At 38.6% G+C, this 22,540-nt stretch overlaps 1 protein-coding gene across 2 annotated transcripts in view; it reads right to left on the reverse strand.

Moving 5' to 3' along the window:
* mef2ca (myocyte enhancer factor 2ca) overlaps positions 1-22,540 on the reverse strand; it is a 116,170-nt gene that overhangs the window by 22,223 nt on the left and 71,407 nt on the right. For both annotated transcript variants that reach the window (XM_056466346.1, XM_056466347.1), the window contains 2 exons: positions 4,922-5,062; positions 1,745-1,931 (listed from right to left, as the gene is read on the reverse strand). In XM_056466346.1, the coding sequence (XP_056322321.1) occupies positions 1,745-1,931; positions 4,922-5,062 (328 nt within the window). The remainder of the gene's footprint in view (positions 1-1,744; positions 1,932-4,921; positions 5,063-22,540) is intronic.

A 22,540-nucleotide genomic window follows, 5' to 3' on the forward strand; every position in this document is an offset into this window, starting at 1 on the left:
TCCATTTTTAAAAAATATGTCATTTTATTTTGCATTATGCATCTCTTTCAGATCTCTGTGTACATGTGTGTGCATGCGTGAATGTGTGTGTGTCTAAAATCTATATATTTAGTTTCAAATCACTCCTCCTGACAGCTGTAGAAACGTCCATATACACGTGTTCAGAGTCAGGATTATGTGTTTCAATGAATCTGAAACTGAGCTAACTTCCTGTGGCTGAAACCTCGGCCACAAACGCAGAGCTTTCAGAAGCTCAATCTTCACGCTCATCTTTATTTGCCCGGTGAAAAGCCGGAGCTCCTTCACTAGCAGCCAAAGGCCCCCAGGGTGTTCCTGGGCTGCACACTGTTTATACTCCAGGCCGAATACGGCGGAGAGAAATATTTGAGTGAATGTAATGATCTATATATGCAGTGTCTGAATACATGAGAGCTGTTGGTGGTCCTCAATTCTCTAATGGATCAGTAAAGTGAGCACATCAACATTATTTCAGACTAAAGTATGGTCAGCATACTGTTAATTATGATTAAATGGTAATTAAACTGAATATACTTATATTTATATAAGGGTGGCGCAGTAGGTAGCGCTGGTGCCTCACAGCAGGAAGGTCTCTAGTTCGAGTCCCAGCTTGGGGTTTCTGAGTGGAGTTTGCATATTCTCCCCGTGTTGGTGTGGGTTTCCTCCAGGTGCTCCGGTTTCCCCACAGTCCAAACACATGCGCTATAGGGGAATTGGGTAAGCTAAATTGGCCATAGTGTATGAGTGTGTGAATGAGAGTGTATAGGTGTTTCCCAGTTATGGGTTGCAGCTGTAAGGGAATCTCCTGCGTAAAACATATGCTGTATAAGTTGGCGGTTCATTCCCATGTGGTGACCCCTGATTAATAAAGGGACTACGCCGAAATAGGTGTATAGGTGTTTCCCAGTTATGGGTTGCAGCTGGAAGGGCATCTCCTGCGTAAAACATATGCTGTATAAGTTGGCGGTTCATTACCCTGTGGTGACCCCTGATTAATAAAGAGACTAAGCCGAAATAGATGTATAGGTGTTTCCCAGTTATGGGTTGCAGCTGGAAGGGCATCTCCTGCGTAAAACATATGCTGTATAAGTTGGCGGTTCATTCCCCTGTGGTGACCCCTGATTAATAAAGGGACTAAGCCGAAAGGAAAATGAATGAATGAATGAATATTTATATAAATAATTTAAATAATAATGTATACTGTATGTATTATTTAATTTATATAATAAAATTAATATATTCAATATATATAAATATATTATTTAAATTATATAAAATATAACAAACAATTAATTAATTATTTAATATTAATTAATTATTATTGTTATTAAATATTATTATAAGCGTATAATTATTGTTAATTATAATAAGTATTATACATAAAAATATTATATATTTCCATATAGTCTTAACTCCAGTAAAATGTCTTATTTTATAACTGACAATGAGACCTGTGACTATATAAATGTGCTTTATAATGTGACTAAATAAATCTTTAATAAGTTATGAGGGTGGTTAATTTTAGCAGTTGCCAGTTGTCAAGCACTTTAAGTGACGAACAATAAATCTAAAGATGACTCTAAACTATATTTCTAACATTATAAAATAGGACTCATGCATTAATTTAACTTCTCATCTTTTTTTTGCCCAATCCAACTTATTTTCGATAAAATACAGTAGAATAAAGAGAAATCTGGAGTCCCGGGTAAAGCGGAGAGCCGGGTACCTGTGTTTCCTGCACTCGGGGGCCGGTGGGTGACTCCAGGGGACATGTTGTTCCTCTGCAGGGACGAGTGGGTCAACGGCAGCAGGTTTGGGTTACCCAGAGACGCTCCTGGGTGGCTGTAGATCAGGCTGTTGGGGTTGCTGACGGGGATGGAGACGGGCATGTCGTAATTAGACTGAGGGATGGCCTGGAAAACAGCATGCATGGAAATCAGTCAGTTTCACATTCACAAACATGCATTCCTGAAATATATATATTATAGTTGACCCAAATATGAATGTTTACACTTTATTAGGCCAATTATATATTTTATATGGCGTTTTTCCAATACAAAAATAAAGAGATTAATATTAGTATTATTTTTTATGGCTGACAAAGATACCTGCCACTATATAAATGAGCAAAATCATTGAAAAAATAGACAAAACTGGCACAAAACCATTCTGCATTTCTTTAATAAAAAATAATTATATTATTAAGCCTCAATTTAAAAAGCAACTTTAACATTCACAATGCATTCAAGTCTATCCTGACCCTGAAGAAAGAAAAGCAATTCAGAAAACCTCAAAATACCCACGTTTCAGCATGTTGTAAGGGACGGCCAGAAATTTCACATTCAAAACAAGCAATATATTAAAAGGATAGTTCACGCAAATATGACCATTTTTCATTTACTCATGCCCAGCCAGTGGTGGAAAGAGTACTAAAAATATACTCAAGTAAAAGTAGCATTACTTGCCTAAACATGTAGTGTACGTAGAGTAAAGGTATCTGCTTAATAATAGTAATATTAGTAATAAAATTAATAATAGTAATAGTACTTTTCAAGTAATATTAATAAAAAGTAGCCCTTTTAAAAGTACTCAAGAGTAGTGAGTATTACACTGTTAAAAGTTGATTCATTAACATGTCATCTGTGGATGTGTGTAAACGTAACATTCTGTAGTGCATTTAATTACTCCGAGCAGACACACAACTTCATAAGACGTTAATATTAGGTTAGATTTAGGTTGTGATGTCAGGCGACCATTATTCATTGTCTAGCCAGTGTCTAAGGATTTAGGTTGTGTTAGAAAGCGACCAAAATGCAACGTTGCGTCAACATCTTTAAACCTACGTCATATTGACGTCAAATATTGACGCTTATTCATCAGGTATGGCAACCGAAATCCAAAATCTGATAGACGTCATAGCGGTAGCATCCACACAACATCAAGCTGTAACATCATTAGACGTTGATGCTTGGTTGATTTTAGGTTGGGCTCTCTAAATAAATGTGAAAAATAATTGTAGGTGACTTTTTTTCTTCAGTAGAGCCATATTTTTATAGTGGGCAGAATTTTTACTGGTATTTGGCAAATGATAAGATATCGCCCTTCCCTATCTACATCTTGGATGGCCTGAGGGTTACTTTATTTATTTATTTATTTATCTATTCATTTATTTATCTATCTATTCATTCCTTCATTCATTCATTCATTTTCTTTTCAGCTTAGTTCCTTTATTAATCCGGGGTCACCACAGCGGAATGAACCGCCAACTTATTCAGCATATGTTTTATACAGCAGATGCCCTTCCAGCCACAACCTATCACTGGGAAACATCCACACACTAGGGACAGTTTTAGCTTACCCAATTCCCCTATACCGCATGTGTTTGGACTGTGGGGGAAACCGGAGCACCCAGAGGAAACCCCACGCCAACATGGGGAGAACATGCAAACTCCACACAGAAACCCCAACTGAGCCAGCCGAGGCTCGAACCAGCGACCTTCTTGCTGTGAGGCGAACGTGCTACCCACTACGCCACCGTGTCGCCTTATTTATTTATTTATTTATTCATAATAATGCTTGAAAGAACATCCAAAATACCAAGTAACAATAGTAAGACAAATCTTAATACTCCAAAAAGTCCAAATAGCAACAAGAAAAATTAAGAAAATAATAAATAATACTTAAATTATAAGATTAATACAAAGTACAAAAACAAATACAATTACAATAAGCCTGAGGGTGACTAAATAATCAGGAAAATGTCCATTTTTGAGTGAACTGTCCCTTTAAAATATCAGTGGAACTAGGCCTGTCACAATAATCAATATATTGACTGATCTCACTACACATGAACTCAATCATTTTAGGTGATGCAGTATATATCACCCATATATAAAAACCAACTCTAGCAACATTTGAGCTGATTGCTCAACATGTCGATCTCTATTGGAGGAGTCAGTGTCAGAATGGTTAAAAACACTGTAGTATTTACTATAAATTACTATAGTATATTTTCATGTGGGTGTCTGACGACTGATAATAGACTGATAATAGCCTCTGTTACTCTTACCTGCACTTTCTTGTTATTATTTATTTAGGATATGTGATTTCACATTCTCCAATGCCTCATTATTAAATTGACTATAATTAAATGAAATATTTTTAAGTATGAAATATGTCGTGTCGTTGTATTATGATGCTATAATATTGTCATTCTGGCATTATATAATGATGAGAGACTTAAATTGAGCTTAAAATGGTCAATAATATAATTTATCACAATATATTTTGGTGCAATATATCCTACAACAAACAATAGATATTGTGACAAGCCTAAGTGGAACACTAAAGCCTGGTTTATACTTCTGCATCAAGTGATCGGCGCGACCTACGGTGCAAGCCTTGCGCGTAGCCGTGCATTTATACGTCTACACGCTGTTTCTGTTGCTCTGCAATACACCTCCGAAACGCTAGCTGGCAGTAGGTGTCTATGTTTCTCTGTGTCGAGTTCCTTCGCTTGTGTTTTGATTTTTCGGAACGCTTCCTTAACGTACAAGGGGCTCAAATTCGCTCATTTTAAGGTGGGAAGCCGCGGACTTGCAACAACTTTAATCATAAGGTAAACACAAATCACCAGTCTCCATCCGGAGCTCCTTCACGGGACTCCACACTTGTAAACACACGCTGCATCACGCTCGCGCGGCTCTCACCTCCGCCCACACTCGTCAGCGCTACCAAGCTGACCAATTACAGAGCTTGCGCTACGCATTACATTTTTTGAGAGGTGCGCGTCAGCGACGACCCCGGCGAGGGGCTATGCGTCCACCGTAGCATACGCGTACGCTTGACGCAGAAGTATAAATCAGCCTTAATATGTGATGTTGTTGAACTTTTGCGCACTTACACACAGTCTCTGCCTGCTGATCATCAGGTCAATGTCCTCGTTGATTTTGCGATATTTGTCCTCAGATTCTGGACTGTGGCCTGAATCTTCAGCATCGATATCAGGACTGTCACAGCCGTTTAGACCCTTCTTCCTCAGCGTCTGAAACAAACACACACACAAAAAAATTGCTATTATTTTCATTGATTGATATTTATTCGTTGGGATAAACCCACTCAGATGTACCATCTCATTTATCAAGGGGGTTCCACAATCAATTACAATCACATATTAATAACACCAAATGACAAAACAAAACATAACTTACACAACATCCAAAAAACATAACATTACATAACAAATATAAAAAGAAAAAAAGACCAAAAAAAGTAGTATACATACACACATACGTATATATATGTAGTACAAAAACTATTTACAGATCAGTGAACCCAGTCACCAAATAAATAATAACATCCTCAGGAAGAACAAGTACAATCCAAAGTAAAATATGATAACAAAGTTTGCTTAAAGACCTTAAATGATGTAATGGATCGAATGTTAGCAGGTAAATTATTCCAATCTGTTGGACCCTTAAACATAAAGGGCTCTATTTTGATGATCCATGCGCAAAGTCCAAAGCGCAGGGTGTTAAGAGCATGTCTGAATCCACTTTTGCTATTTTAAGGATGGAAAAATCCGCTTTGCGCCGTGGCACATGGTCTAACAGGGTTGAGCTTATTCTTTTAATGAGTTATAGGTGTGTTTTGAGAATAAACCAATCAGAGTCTCGCCTCTCATTTCCTTTAAGAGTCAGTTGCGTCACACCATGGTGCATTTGCTATTTACATGGCGGACTTTGTAAGTGGAAAAACTGAACGCTTCACTAGCAATAAAACAGTTAAAACAGAGGATCTGCAGCACGAGAATGAGAGATGAGCCTCCTCATTGTTTACTTTTACTTTCACTCTGGATAAAGAAACGTGTTGTAATCACAGACATCCATTAGCCTATAGATTAGCCTATAGCCTATTTTCGTTTGTTAAGCGCAAAGATTTGTGTCAAAACTTTTTCTAAATTCAGTTATTTTTTCCAGCAAACAAATAAATGAACAATAATAATAAAGTGTGGTCAAAAAACTGAGTTATCTCCTAATACACATGCTGCGCCCCATATGGTCTAAAACCTGACAGGTGGGCAAATCTAAGCTTGTTTTTAATAAAACAAATATAAATATGCATATAATAAATAATACTGCTAATAATCATAACATTATACAAAAGCAAACTCATGAATAAACTGAAAAAGCCCCCCGAGATGAAGAAGGCATGAAGGTATGGTTTTTATATTAATGTAGGCTAGAAAATAATATGTTTTGTAATATTTTAATCCTTTATTATTTTTCATTTGTAAAGATCTTTGTGTATTGCTGTACATCCTGTGTGTATTAAGCAATGTTTAAGCGAGGCGCACAGCTAACGCGCTCGACTATAGACCTGCTTTGATCTGGTCTATTGAACAGTCTATTATAGTTCCTCAAAATAGCAACACGCCAGCAATGCTCCTCAACACACCTCCTTTTTTAGACCAGAACGCCTATGGGCGCACATATGAGCGCAAATGCATTTGCTATTTAAACAGCATGGCGCAAAACATCAAAACGACTCTTGTGTCAAGCTAAAACTAGCAAACAATTGCGTCATGCCTTGCGCCACATTGCGCCGGGTGTATGATAGAGCCCAAAAGCTCTTTAACCCATAGATTTTTTTACAACGAGGAACAAAAAAATCAGTCTGAACAGAATGTCTAAGTTGATAATTTAAGGAAAATAAGACAAAATATTGTTGTAAATAAAAAGGATACTCAAAATGAATACATTCAAATATAAATTGAAGCCAGTGAATATGTCGTCTTGTGTGCAAAGATGGCCACTGTAACAGATCATACACCAAACAATGATGTGTGATTTGATATATTATATGATTTGTTATATTATATTGCAAGTATTGGTTTCCCAGTACTGGGTTGCAGCTGGAATGGCATCCGCTGCATAAAACATATGCTGGAATAGTTGGCGGTTCATTCCGCTGTGGTGACTCCTGATAAATTAGGGACTAAGATGAAGGAAACGAATGAATGAATTGCAAATACTGCAATACAGCTGCCAAAATGTGAAGATGAGATATCAAACGTCCTGCAAACGCAAGAATGAAACAGAATAAATGAGCATATTCCTCAAAAAACAAACATCCATGTCAATGTTAAACTCATACTTGCTTTAGGATGGCTTTACATGTGATACTGTACTGTAAACAATTACTGTATATGATCAATAAGTCATAACATGATGTAATGACCTGTGCAACAGCACTATACCTGTCCAATATAAATCAGGTGCATCATGGGAGTTATTTTGTGTTATATTAGGTGAATGCATGGGTTGCTTTGTTATAAACGTTTATTTGAGTTGGCCTCTGTGGTTTAAGCCCAATATTTACTTGATTTATAAATTATTGACCATCACCATCAACAAGGGTGGTGTGTAAAGGAAGCACTCTAGTGGTGTGGTCCTGTTAAGGGCTGTTCATGTTCTCTTCATGTTCAAGGTTAACTGACAGTGCTGCATCCTATCTACTTACTCTGCCAGATCACTGACAACAGACACACTCAGGGTTATGCGGTGTATGCATCCTTCTCGCTAACGTGCTGATGAATGTGAGGTTATGCACTGTAAACACCACTGTGACTCCACACAGAAATGCTAACTGGCCCAGCTGGAACTCAAACCAGCGACCTTCTTGCTGTGAGGCCACAGTGCTAATCACTGAGCCGCTGTGTCGCCCTAAATTAAATGCATAAAATGCAGAGAAAAGAGCGCTGTCCTGTTTGTCCACACGAGGGCTCCATCTGAAAACAAATGCAGCTTGTCCAGCTTGTGAAACAGGAGACTCAGATTCCTCAGAAGATCCTCAGAGAGTCATATGAAGCCTGACGCTCCAGATCACTCTATTAAACTCCACACTGCAGACAGTACATCACCACTCACTGACATTAAACCAAACAACACCACCAGGACACAGCTACTCTAACTAGATTTATCTCATGTAGACTTTTTTAATTGTGTGTGTGTGTGTGTGTGTGTGTGTGTGTGTGTGTGTGTGTGTGTGTGTGTGTGTGTGTGTTTAAGGTAATAATTAAGGTATTCTTTTCTATTCTATTCTATTCTGTCATATACTGTACTATTCTATTCTATCCTACACTCTCAGAAATAAAGGTACAGGAGCTGTCACTGGGGCAGGACCTTTTCAAGAGGTATTTACTCATACCTGAAGGGTCCATAATGGTACCTCAAAGGTACTTTTTAGGTACATTTGGGCACTGATATGCACCTTTGAGGGACCACTGTGGACCCTTTGGGTACAAATATGTATCTTTTGAAAAGGTACTGCCCCAGTGACAGCTCCTGTACCTTTATTTCTGAGAGTGTAGTATGTCCTATATAATTAAATTATGTTCTCATATTCTATTATGTCACATCCTATTAAATCCTAATCCATATTATTCTATTATATTCTACTCTGTCCTATTCTATTCTATTCTGTCCACTATTATTCTATACTACTGTCATATTCTGTTCTGTTCTTATCTATTCTATTCTATACCGTTTTATAATATCCTGTTCTATTCTATTCTATTCTATTCTATTCTATTCTATTCTATTCTATTCTATTCTATTCTATTCTATTCTGTCCAATATTATTCTATTCTATCCTATAATATATATATATTCCCCTCATATTCTATTTTATTCTAGTCTGTTCAACTGTATTCTGTTCAATATTATTCTATTCTATCCTACTGTCATATTCTATTCTGTCTTATACTATCCTGTTATATTCTATCCTAATTGACTGTACTCTACTCTGTCCTATATACTGTAATTCTATTCTGATCAATATTGTACTATCCAATTCTATCCTGATTTATTGTATTTTATACCATTCAATTCTACATTCGCCTATTAGATTCTATTCTATAGTGTTCAGTTCTATTCTATTCTCTCCTATCCTAGCCTTTATTATTCTATTCTGTGCAATTATCCTAATATATTATGTCGTGTTGCCCTACTCTTTTTTATTCTATTTTATCCTACAGTATTCTATTCAATTCAATTATATTATGCCCTATTCTATTTTATTCTATTCTATTCTTTTATATCCTATTCAAATCTATTCTGTCCTATTCTATTCTATCCTATTCTATTCTGATTTATATAATTCTATTCTATTTTATCATACTCTGTCCTATCCCACTATATTCTATTCTGTCCTATTATGCCATTCTAATCTTATCGGTTATATATATATATATATTGTATTCTAATCTATTACGTTATCCTACTCTATTCTGTCCTATATTATTTATTCTTTTCTACTCAGTCCTATTCTATTCTACTCTATTCTGTCCTATAGCATTTATTCTATTCTACTCAGTCCTGTTCTATTCTATTCTATTCTATTCTATTACGCTATCCTACTGTATTCTGTCCCATATTATGTATTCTATTCTACTCAGTCTTATTCTATTCTATTCTATTCCGCTATCCTACTCTATTTTGTCCCATATTATGTATTCTATTCTACTCAGTCCTATTCTATTCTATTCTATTCTATTCTATTCCGCTATCCTACTCTATTCTGTCCTATATTATGTATTCTATTCTACTCAGTCCTATTCTATTCTATTCTATTTTATTCTATTCCGCTATCCTACTCTATTCTGTCCTATATTATATTCTATTCTACTCAGCCCTATCCTATTCTATTCTATTCTATTACGCTATACTACTCTATTCTGTCCTATATTATTTATTCTATTCTACTCAGTCCTATCCTATCCTATCCTATCCTATTTTGTCCTATTCTATTCTATTCTATTCTATTCTATTCTATTCTACATGTTTGACCTCAGTTTCCCCTGTCAGAATCAGACAGTTTGATCATGTTTCCTCAGTTTCCTCATGGTTTTGGAGAGTTAAATGTAGAGTTGAATCTCATCTTCTCTCTCAGTGTTTCTCTCTCCCTGTCAAGCGTCCAGATCTCTGGCACACAGTAATTCCACTCACTCGAGTCATGTCCACCTGTCGGGCCCCTGCACCTGTCCCACAAATCACCCCGCTGAGGGGGAGGCTCCGGGGCCGCAGCCAATCACAGTCTCGGGCCCAAGCCATGGCCCTACAAGGCTGTTTTTTGCCCCAGTGCCACCAGCAGCGTCCCAGCAACCCTACACCAGCTCCATGCCAAAGCCTGACATCAGCAGACTAAACAGACACACATGCACTCTCACACTCACACAGACGCACGCACTCAATAGGAGAAGAGATGAGCCCCGCTCACACAGCTCACCCAAAAATGAGCGTTTCTTCACCCTTTACCTTTAAGTGGATCCAAAGCTTTATGAGTTTCTGTTGAACACAAAAGAAGATATTTTGAAGAATGTCGGAGATCTGGCAGCCACTGACAGCCATAGTGGGAAATAAAAATACTATGGAGGTCAATGGCTTTCAACATTCTTCAAAATATCTTCTTTTGTGTTCAATAGAAGAAAGAAGGTCAGGTTTGCAACAAGTGGAGCATTATTAAATGATGACAGAATTTTAATTTTTGGGTGAACTGTCCCTTTAAGTCGGAAAGATAGACGTGACATTTAGGCTGTTAATTTTTATTATGACTATTCTATTTTATATATACACATTTTAAACATATTATAATTAATAAATGTTCGGGAATGTCAAATAACGTAGTGGTGACACAGTGGCTTAGTGGTTAGCACTGTGGCCTCACAGCAAGAAGGTCGCTGGTTTGAGTCCCGTGTGGCTCAGTTGGCATTTCTGTGTGGAGTTTGCATGTTCTCCCCATGTTGGCGTGGGTTTCCTCTGGGTGCTCCGGTTTCCCCCACAGACCAAACACATGCGCTATAGGGGAAAATTGAATAAACTAAATTGACCGTAGCGTGAGTGTGAATGTGAGTGTGTATGGGTATTTCCCAGTACTGGGTTGCGGCTGGAATGGCATCCACTGTGCTGGAACAGTTGGCGGTTCATTCCGCTGTGGTGACCCCTGATGAATAAAGGGACTAAGCTCATTCTAAAATGAATGAATGAATAAAATAATGTAGTACATAGGATATCTTAATTTAATCTAATTTACTATACATTTTTCGCAAACTTTTCCAAAAAAACAGTCACTCTTCCATCTTATAGATCAGTAATTATTTATTTATTAAATTATTTATATACGTTTTTATTAATGTTTTACATTTAGTGTTTTTTTTTGTTGTCATTTTAAAGCAGAGATGCCCAAACTAAGGCCCGAAGTTGGCCCATGGTAACCTGGCCTGCCATCCCATCTAAGAATAGAGGAAGGAACGATGAGGATGGTTTAGAGATTGTCATTTTAAATCTAAATGTAGCCTTTTTTGTTTGTATTATTGATAAAAGCTTACTGAAATTAAATATTTAATTGAAGAGTGTAAATGAATGAGATTTAGTGTAAATGTACATATTGTCACCAACAGACTTTAGTGAGCAAATCAAGGCAAAGGCAGATTCTTGACTAGTGTATTCAGCATTAAACTCCACTGTGTTATACATGTGACTAAGTCATCATTTTAAATGTTTTAAAGGGCACCTATGGTAAAAAATCTACTTTTCAAGCTGTTTGGACAGACATATGTGCATGTATGGTGTATAGACCGTCATATTGGGGTGATATAAACACACCCAGTGCTTTTTTTTCAATTTAACAACATAAAAAACGGTGGACCAATTGGAGCGGTTTTCAAACCGACCGCAACTTTACGTAGGAGAGCGGTCCCCCCACCCACCAATATTGATTGACAGGCGCGTCATCATATCCTCAGTTTGTTGATTCACGTCCGCCATTTTCAGCGTGAGTCGAAGCGATATCACTAAAGGAACACGCTAGCTCTATTTTTAGATGTAAGGCTGATTGGGCTCAACACAAGATCAATATTCTCCACATTATCGCTCTAATCGGAATTATTGGTTGTATCTTTAGGTAGGTTTGCAAACATGAGTACTTCTCATTGAGTCTACCTTATACTTCAGCCGTTTGCATTTCTCGCGATCCCAGAAGCTCCCTGTGATCTTAACTAGCATGCGTTTTAGAATTATAATCATAGGTTTCTATCAGGGTACACTCAAGTCGGCGGCTGGGCGCCGCGGACCGCTGCAGAAACCTATGTTTAGAATTCAAAAATGCGTGGCGTGATGATTCAGGTCATGGCCCCGCCCCCTTGTTACGTTGGCGGGAAGCCGAAACTAATCTACATGTGAAGCAACACACCCCTAAATCAGCGAGCTGTGGACACGCCCCCAACATGACACTTTTTAACACATTATAATAAACAAATCTGAATTGTGTTTTAAACTGAACCTAAACTGGCACACTCAGAACAACCAGAATATTAATATTAAATCATAAAAAAGAGGTCAACTATGTGCCCTTTAAATGTTCTACTGCATCAGTTAATAGGATGTAAAGTAATGTTTTCTATTTATCTTTAAATATTATTAAATAAATTAAGCAATTACCCATGGTAACTTTAATGTAATACAGTTTGGTATATTTAACAGCCCACGGCTCTCAATGATATTTGTTTTTTGGCCCATTGAACGAAAAAGTTTGAACACCCCTGTTTTACAGTATGTGTTAGTTTTCATTTAATATATATTATTTAGTTTATTTTTAAATGCAGAGAAAACATACATTTTTTATTTTAGTTCCTCTTATCATAGATTAAACTTTGATATATATAAAAATTGTATTAATATTTATTCAATTTTGACAGCTCTGTATTCTTTCTGTATGCAGAATAATGACTTGTTATGCAACTTAAACACCTTACAAAAATACATGTGAATCATCTTTAAACCCAAGGACAAGTCTATGAGAGCAGAATTTGACTTGTGACATCTCATTTATTCATTTATTTTCCTTCAGATTAGTCTCTACTCCAGAGGTCACCACAGCGGAATGAACCGCCAACTGTTCCAGCATATGTTTTACACAGCGAATGCCCTTCCAGCTGCAATCCAGTATTGAGAAACACATACACACTCATTTACATACACTCATACACTACGGCTAATTTAGTTGATCAATTCCCCTATAGCGCATGTGTTTGGACTGTGGGGGAAACCGGAGCACCCGAAGGAAACCCACACCAATATGGGCAGAACATGCAAACTCCACATAGAAATGCCAACTGGCCAAGTCGGGACTCGAACCAGCGACCTTCTTGCTGTGAGGCCACAGTACTAACCACTAAGCCACCGTGCCGCCCCTGTGACATTTCATGCCTTTCCAAAAGTTAGGCTTCCCTTAAGAAGTTAATTTCTTTCTTTGCTTAAAGTGCTGTCGGATGTGTATGTGGAGTGTATGTGCAGCGTGACGGTGGACACACACAGCCACCAGCGCCTCCTGGACTCCACTGAGACCTGCTCCTAATTAAACCCCGTCCCACACGGCAGACACAGACCCGTCCCGTCCTACATACAGCACACAGTCACCTTCAGCTGCGGAGACGGAGACAGCTGAACATGCTGGACAACAGCTGACAGACTGACACACACACGGGTGGTCCACATATAATAAACAGAAGAAAAAAACCTCAGTGTGCTCACATCTAGAAACATCTTAATGGCAGGAGCTCGATCAGGCCAAACGCAATAGAAAAAGTCCAAAAAATCAACACACTGACTGCCACTTTAGCTCTCAAATGACCCATTTAGTCGGACAACGCTTCAACCTACAGAGTCTTCATCAGGTCACACAGGAAACACAAGATATAGAGTCAAACTCAACACTTCACCACAAGCAACCAATGAGTAAAGAAATAACACACAAGTCAAAACAAAACAGAAAATGACTACCAAAATACACACACACACACACACACACACACACACACACACACACACACACACACACACACACACACATACATACAATTATAACAAATATATCTAGTCATTTGAGTACAGTGAACTCATTATCATGTTCAAGAAACCAGTCTGAGATGATTCACGCTTTATGACATGGTGTGTTATCCTGCTGGAAGTAGCCATCAGAAGATGGAGACACTGTGCTCATAAAGGGATGGACATGGTCAGCAACAATACTCAGGTAAGCTGTGATGTTGACATGATGCTCAATTGGTACTAATGGACCCAAAGTGTGCCAAGAGAATCTCCCCCACACCATTACACCACCACCAGCAGCCTGAACCGCTGATACAAGGCAGGATGGATCCATGCTTTCATGTTGTTGAGGCCAAATTCTGAGCCGAGCATCCGAATGTGGCAGCAGAAATGGAGAGTCATCAGACCAGGCAACGTTTCTCCAATCTTCTATTGTCCAGTTTTGGTGAGCCTGTGTGAATTGTAGCCTCAGTTTCCTGTTCTTAGCTGACAGGAGCCGCACCCGGTGTGGTCTTCTGCTGCTGTAGCCCATCCGCCTCAAGGTTGGACGTGTTGTGTGTTCAGAGATGCTCTTCTGCAGACTTCGGTTGTAACGAGTGCTTATTTGAGTTACTGTTGCCTTTCTATCAGCTGGAACCAGTCTGGCCATTCTCCTCTGACCTCTGACATCAACAAGGCATTTGCGCCCACAGAACTGCCGCTCACTGGATATTTCCTCTTTGTCGGACCATTCTATGTAAACACTAGAGATGGTTGTGTGTGAAAATCCCAGCAGATCAGCAGTTTCTGAAATACTCAGAGCAGCCCGTCTGGCAGCAACAACCATGCCGCGTTCAAAGTCACTTAAATCCCCTTTCCATTCTGATGCTCGCTTTGAACTGCAGCAGATCGTCTTGACCATGTCTACATGCCTAAATGCATTGAGTTGCTGTCATGTGATTGGCTGATTAGCATGTGCGTTAACGAGCAGTTGGACAGGTGTACCTAATAAAGTGGCCAGTGAGTGTATATCACATTAAAATACAATAATCACAATGTCTGATAGCCCTACTTTCATCTATACACACTCACTTTGGTAACAGTTTACTTGAAGGGGTCATCATAAGACTTTCATGAAACCTTTATAATCCGCTGCGTAAAAAAACATATGCTGGATAAGTTGGCGGTTCATTCCAGCGTGGCGACCCCAGATAAATAAAGGAACTAAGCCGAAAAGAAAATGAATGAATGAATGAGAACTGTAAAATTGGTAAAAGAGTGCAGTGTTTCTTTAAGAGATGTACTGTGATGTTTTATTTAAAGGATCACAATGATTCTTGAAAAGGAGAAGAAAAAAAAACTGTGCAATAAGTCTCGCTCTTTCCTTCAGGAACATTCACACACACTGAGGCGGCTCCGCGTTCATCCTGTCAACAGCAACACATCTGAGAAACCCCCAAAAAAAGCAGTCAAGCCCAGAGCATGTGACCACAAAGAGGCGAGGAAATGTGGCGGCATTGTCAGCAGGGATACTGGACTGAAAAACTTCTTCCACCTCCTCAGACGTGCATGTGTGCGTGTGTCATGTTTGCCTGCGTGGAAAACTTGTTGGTTTAAGCGGTGAGTCACAATCTGGCAACACAACACTGAAAAACGCACGCAGGAGCAAACGGAAACACCACATTATCAGTCGGAGAGAGGAAAGACTTACAGTCGAGGCAAAAACTACCAGCATTTTTTACATTCTCACAGTGACTGTTCGTTAAAATTTAGTTTTTTTCTATTATACACAATCACTGGTGATGTTGAATTCTTGATTCTGATTGGCTAATGAAGATCCATTCTAAGGTGATTTAATTACAGATAAACACACAGATAAAGTAGTTCCAGCATGTTTTTGGCGAATTACAGCTCCATATCACTACACTGAATGAATGGAGTTATTTCAAAGATAGATGCTAATGGTCTAATCTGATTCAGTGATCTATGCTAAGCTAAGCTAAAAGTGTTCCCATGGGACCTGGTTATATTTCTGTTGAATGCTGATGGCAGTTCATTCTAAGGTGTGCCGTTATTTATTTTCAGATAAATGCACAGCTAAAGTAGTTCCGGCAGGTTTTGAGCACATAACAGCTCCATATCACTACGCTGAAAGATTTCAGTTGTTTTACAGATGCTAATGGTCTAATCTGATTCAATGATCTATGCTAAGCTAAGCTAAAAGTGCTCCACATAGGTTTCATTTTATTCCTGTTGAATGCTCAATTCTAATCGGCTGATGAGCATTCTAAGGTTTATTTCTATGTTATTATTACATAAAAGCCCAGCTAAAGTAGTTCCGGCAAGTTTTGAGTGCATAACAGCTCCATATCACCACGCTGAATTATTTCAGTTATTTCACAGCTAGATGCTAATGGTCTAATCTGACTTAATGATCTATACTAAGCTAAGCTAAGCGTGATCCTGTCAGACCTGGTTATATTTCTTTTGAACGCTTGATTCTGATTGGCTGATGACGGTTCATTCTAAGGTGTGCTGTTATTTATTTTCACATGAACGCACTGATAAAGTAGTTCCGGCAGGTTTTGAGCGCATTACAGCTCCATATCACTACGCTGAATGATTTCAGTTATTTCACAGCTAGATGCTAATGGTCTAATCTGATTCAATGATCTGTGCTAAGCTAAGCTAAAAGTGCTCCCATTGGATCTGATTATATTTTTGTTAAATGTCCTGATTCTGATTGGCTGATGAGCATTCTAAGGTCTATTTCTATGTTATTTTCACATAAACGCGCCGCTAAAGTAGCTATGCTAAAGGTGCTCCACATTGAACTTGGTTATATTTCTGTTAAACGATTGACTCTGGTTGGTTCATGAAGGTCTATTGTAAGGTGATTTATTTTCAGATAAACACACAGATAAAGTAGTTCCGGCAGGTTTTGAGCACATCACAGCTCTATATCACGATGCTGAATGATTTCAATTATTTCACAGTAGATGCTAATGGTCTAATCTGATTCAATGATCTATGCTAAGCTAAGCTAAAAGTGCTCCACATTGGACTTGGTTATATTTCTGTTGAATTCTCAATTCTGATTGGCTGATGAGCATTATTAGGTCTACTTCTATGTTATATTCAGATAAACGCACAGGTAAAGTAGTTCCGGTAGGTTTTAAGTGCATTACAGCTCCATATCACTACGCTGAATTATTTTAGTTATTTCGTAGCTAGATGCTAATGGTCTAATCTGATTCAATGATCTATGCTAAGCTAAGCTAAAAGTGTTTCCGGCAGACCTGGCTATATTTCTGTTGAATGCTTGATTCTGATTGGCTGATGAGCATTCTAAGGTGTGCCATTATTTTCAGATAAATGCACAGATTCCGGCAAGTTTTGAGCGCATTACAGCTCCATCACTACGCTGAATGATTTTAGTTATTTCGTAGCTAGATGCTAACGGTCTAATCTGATTCAATGATCTATTCTAAGCTAAGCTAAAAGTGTTTCCGTCAGACCTGGTTATATTTCTGTTAAATGCTTGATTCTGATTGCCTGACGAAGCATTCTAAGGTGTGCCATTATTTTCAGATAAATGCACAGATAAAGTAGTTCCGGCAAGTTTTGAGCGCATCACAGCTCCATATCACTACAGTGAATGATTTGAGTTTTTCACAGCTCCAAAAGTCAAATATCAAATCAGACACAACAGAAGGCTTTGGATGTGATGTATAAGACACTAGTCCTACACAGAAGGCTGCTCCAGCCAATAGCCGAACAGCAACTACTGAGGGGAGGCAGGGCTGAAGATAGTAAGGTCCCATCTGATTGGAAAATTTTAGATAAACAACAAACGCATTCAATAAATGTAATTAATCACACGTCTGCCATAAGTATAATGTGTAAACTATATTTGCGATGTATTGTGCAGCAAATATTGTGCAAGATTCTGCTATTGATACATATTGAAGAACTCTAATTTCGTACTGTCTAGAACCATTCATCCCAGTGTCGTGGTTGGAGCTGAAATGAAAAGCAGATGGATCTGGGTGGAAAATCGGAAAGCAGCCGTATAAATGAGCAGGGTTAAAGGCGTACGGCGGGACGGCCCGTTCCTGCGGCAGGTCGCACTTTCTGGCCCTCTTTCCAAGCAGCTGCTCCGACCACAGCAGCTGGCCAACGCTCCCAAAACGCCACACTGGGAATTCTGGGTAATTTTCCTCCTTTGATGCTCTTAGAACCCTATAATAAGGAATCAAAGGCGCTCTCTTTTACTGCCACGGGTTGAGCGCTGTGTGTTTGGTATTAAACGCACCCGAGAGCGCAATTACAGCAGAAAACGGCCCGCTGGAGATCCAATCCGACCGCGAGGAAGCGGAAGAGTGTCCCAAACCCCAGAAATAAGTGAACGTCCTGTGCTTTTCGGCTGCTCTTGGGTGGCTTTGGAAAACAACACCTCCAGAACTTCACAGCTGACGTGAGGAAAGACTGCTGAGGAGGACGAGAAGTTCTGGGCTAAAGTGTGCAATAATTAAGAAAGTCAGAATTATTAGCCCTTCTGAATTATGAGCTATCCTGTATATCCTTTTCCCCAATTTCTGTTTTTACAGAGAGCAGATTTTTTCAACACATTTCTAATCATAATAGTTTTAATAACTCATCTCTAATAACTGATTTATTTTCTCTTTATCATGATGACAGTAAATAATATTAGACTAGATATTCTTCAAGACACTTCTATACAGCTTAAAGTGACATTTAAAGGCTTAACTAGGTTAATTAGGGTAAAGTTAGGGTAATTAGGAAAGTCACTGTATAACAGTGGTTTATTCTGGAGACAATCCAAAACTAATATTGCTGAAGGGGGCTAATAATATTGACCCTAAAATGGCTTTAAAACAATTAAAAACTGCTTTTATTCTAGCCGAAATAAAACAAATAAGACTTTCTACAGAAGAAAAAATATTATAGGAAATACTGTGAAAATTTCCTGAATCTGTTCAACAATCATTTGGAAAACATTTGATAAGGATAAAATATTGATTAGGAGGGCGATCAACTAATCACAAATAATTGCAAGGAAAATAAAATGTAATATTTACAAAGTATTTTTGTGCATATAATGTACATTTTTGTGTATATAAATTTATGCATGGCTATTATATATATATATTTAACATTGTTTAAATATATATAATACAAATTACTTATAAATATTGATCTAAATACATTTTTTTTGTATATGTTTGTACTTTATGTAAATTCATTTTCCTTTCATTTTGCTTCGACTTAGTCTCTATTCCACAGCGAAATGAACCGCCAGCTATTCCAGTATATGTTTTACACTATGCATGCCCTTCCAGATGCAACCCAGTAATGGGAAACACCCAAACACACTCGCATTCACATACACATTTATACACTACGACCAATTTAGTTCATCAATTCCCCTATACCGCATGTGTTTGGACTGTGGGGTAAACCGGAGCACCCGGAGGAAACCCACGCCAACACGGGGAGAACATGCAAACTCCACACAGAAATGACCCAGCTGGGATGCAAACCATAATAAGCCCTTAGAGGAGAAAAACTCAGTGTCATTTTCAAACTAAAGCTGATTAAATCATTATTAAACAGGTAAGTGACTTTCTTTTCTAAGTGAGAGTTGATCTCTCTCTTGTGTATGTTGTAGTGCTGTATTTATACCAGAGTAATCCGCTAGTGTTTGCTTTGCTTTGGCTTTTCCGGGGTTAATTATTGTAATATCCTGATTGCAACAGAGAAATACTAGTAAATCTCTGTAGACTGATGGCATTTCATGCTATTCAGCCTTATAATCTTGAAATGTGAGCAAAATCAGCTGTTTTGTCATCACTTTAGACATTACGCTAGAGAATCACTCTAACACTAGCTCTATAGTGACGTTTGTGAATGAGCAGCGGTTTCTGCTATTCCGATGTCAGCTGCAGATGTGAATGAGCGGTGGAAGAAAGTAGTTCCTCTTACAAAAGGACTTTTGAGACTCTCCGTGTTTGATTTTCTTTATTATATACACGATTGCGCTGTCAAAATGTTGTATAAATGCAATATTACACTCATAGCAGTGAATAACACACTCAGCCTGTGGCCTAAAGCCAACACACGCCTCCCACCAGTGGGAAAATACAGCCATATCTACGAGTGTGATACTGCTCTTTTAACTTTCAATATTGCACAGTATTATTCAAGTTTTACAGTATTTTAATCTAATAAACACAGCTTCGTGGATCATTAGAGACTCCTCAAACTTTTGACCTGCAGTGCATGAATTTTAATGCATTCCCTGAGCTGTAAATAATCATGCAAGCACGCCATCACTTTGCATTCACCGTCATGTGATGATCCAAATCAGTCTTTGTTTTTTTCCATTCTATAGAGGACAGAATGCTTATTCATGTTATATTATGACTGATCAAGCTCATCTGAAGACAAAGACGCTCACTGTGGCTCAATAATGGGCTCTTGTGGGCCTCAATCATCCTCCATCACCAGACTCAACAGTATTCAACACATGACACGCTATATACAATCAAGAGAAATACAGCATTTCTAGCTAGCCGTCAATTAACAGCTTCTCTTTTATCAACCACAGCATATTGGTTTCATTGTTAACAGTTAGCAGTCTGAGGTCCTGTTTGCACACGCTGGAATTAATGTGTTCATCGATGCAAACACAAGTGGATAGTACACTGGATAGTGGATCTTAAATGACAAAACTTATCATTTACATCACTTTTCTACATGGATGGATAAGTGATCGCTCAGGCATTCCTGACAAAAAGCTTGTGTTTGAGTGTATGGAAATGTACTATACACCCTCCCTGTTAAATTTGATCTTATCTGTGTCCTGAAACACACAGGGAGCGATTCGTTTGTGAATGAATCTCCGTTATGAACGACTCCTTCACAAGCTGACAATAATACAAGATTCCGGCACTGCAGCATCTCGTTGTCATATTACTTTTGCTTTGTTTGCTAATTTTATTCAACAAAGCAAGCATAAGCTGAGTGTGCTTAGTGTTTAGTGTGAGCTGGTGCTACTTTGCCTTATGGTGAATGCAGTAAGAGACTGTATTATCATCAATAACGTTACCTGTTTAGCACAAAAGTTCATCCCTACTGAAAAAAAACAGCTTAAACCAGCCTATGCTGGTTGGCTGGTTTTAGCTGGTTGACCAGCCTGGTTTTAGAGGGGTTTTGGCCACTTCCAGACTGGTTTCCAGTCGTTTCCAGCCTGGTCTTAGCTGGTCAGGCTGGAAAATGACCAGCTAAAACCAGCTTGACCAGGCTGGGAGCCCAGCCAAAACCAGCTATGTCCAGCTTAAACCAGGCTGGTCAAGCTGGTTTTAGCTGGATTTAGCTGGTCATTTGGCTGGAAACCAGCCTGGAAATGGCCAAAACCCCTCTAAAACCAGGCTGGCCAACCAGCTAAAACCAGCCAACCAGCCTAGGCTAGGATTTTTCAGCAGGGATAACATACAAAAACGTAAACAACATAGATTTTACCTATGAAATGATCTGCCTTTGTGCTTTGTTTTCTTTGTTTGCTCGTTACTAAACCTGTACACAGCGCTAAAGTCCAGCATCTTCATGTAGTAACACCGTCTTGACTAGTGCGGTTGCATGGCATTTGTCCTGGGAGCACTGTACAAACATGGCGGCGCTATTGACGCATGCTCAGGGTCCGTATGCGATATCTAGTGTATATATCTATGAATTCGCGCAAGTCACCTCTCGATGCATCCTTGGGCAAAGGGGCAGAGCAAGTACACGTCTGGGATATTTATCTGTGCTTGGCTAGATGGGAACTTTTGAATAGGAACAGTACTTCGGCGAGGGTTGATGATGTTTCACGAGGACACACGAACACAAGTACAGACAACAACGCATATTGAGAAACAGCCTGACTGATTTTAGCTCCAGTTTATCAGGAAATTTACCATTTTGACTCATTGGACGGAAATGCTGCTTTATTCATGAATCTTTTATGCAATATTCTAGTTTGTGCATAAATTTAATTGCCATCTTTGCATGGAAACATAGCTATCCATGAATAAATGTAATTTTTTTGGGTGACCTGTGCGTTTAATATCAGGTGTAAAGTGAGAGAAGCGAAAGTGAGCTGTTTTGTGTGTTTGCTGGTTCTCCTTCAGGTCCTGGAAAACCTGACTCACGCAGCAACAAGGTTCAGATTAATGGTGGAATGTAAAACCGCCCTCTGATGTCGCTCAATCGAGGATGAAGAAAACAGGGCAGTAAATACTGCGTTTCAGACTCCAAGCATGAGCGGATCAGAACAATGACCCAAATGTGGGCTGAGGTCAGCGCTCGCTCGAATTTCACACCGTGTTTTCAAGTTTACACAGCAGAACAGATGGCAGATACCAGACCACAGAAACAGACTGAGAAGTGCAGGGAAACAAGCCACCATAGGTCACATAATATAAAAAAAGCTACGCAAGATACTAAAGTGTATTAGCCTGTATGGCATTTTAAACTCTGCTAATGAATGCTCCAGCATACAGCAGCATTAACTATAGTGACTATATAATATATATAGTATTATAGTTTTAACTGTAATGAATACTGAAGTATAGTTTGGTTTTTACTACAGTAAA

The sequence above is a fragment of the Danio aesculapii genome, chromosome 10, assembly GCF_903798145.1.
Source record: "Danio aesculapii chromosome 10, fDanAes4.1, whole genome shotgun sequence".
NCBI classification, from domain to species: domain Eukaryota; kingdom Metazoa; phylum Chordata; class Actinopteri; order Cypriniformes; family Danionidae; genus Danio; species Danio aesculapii.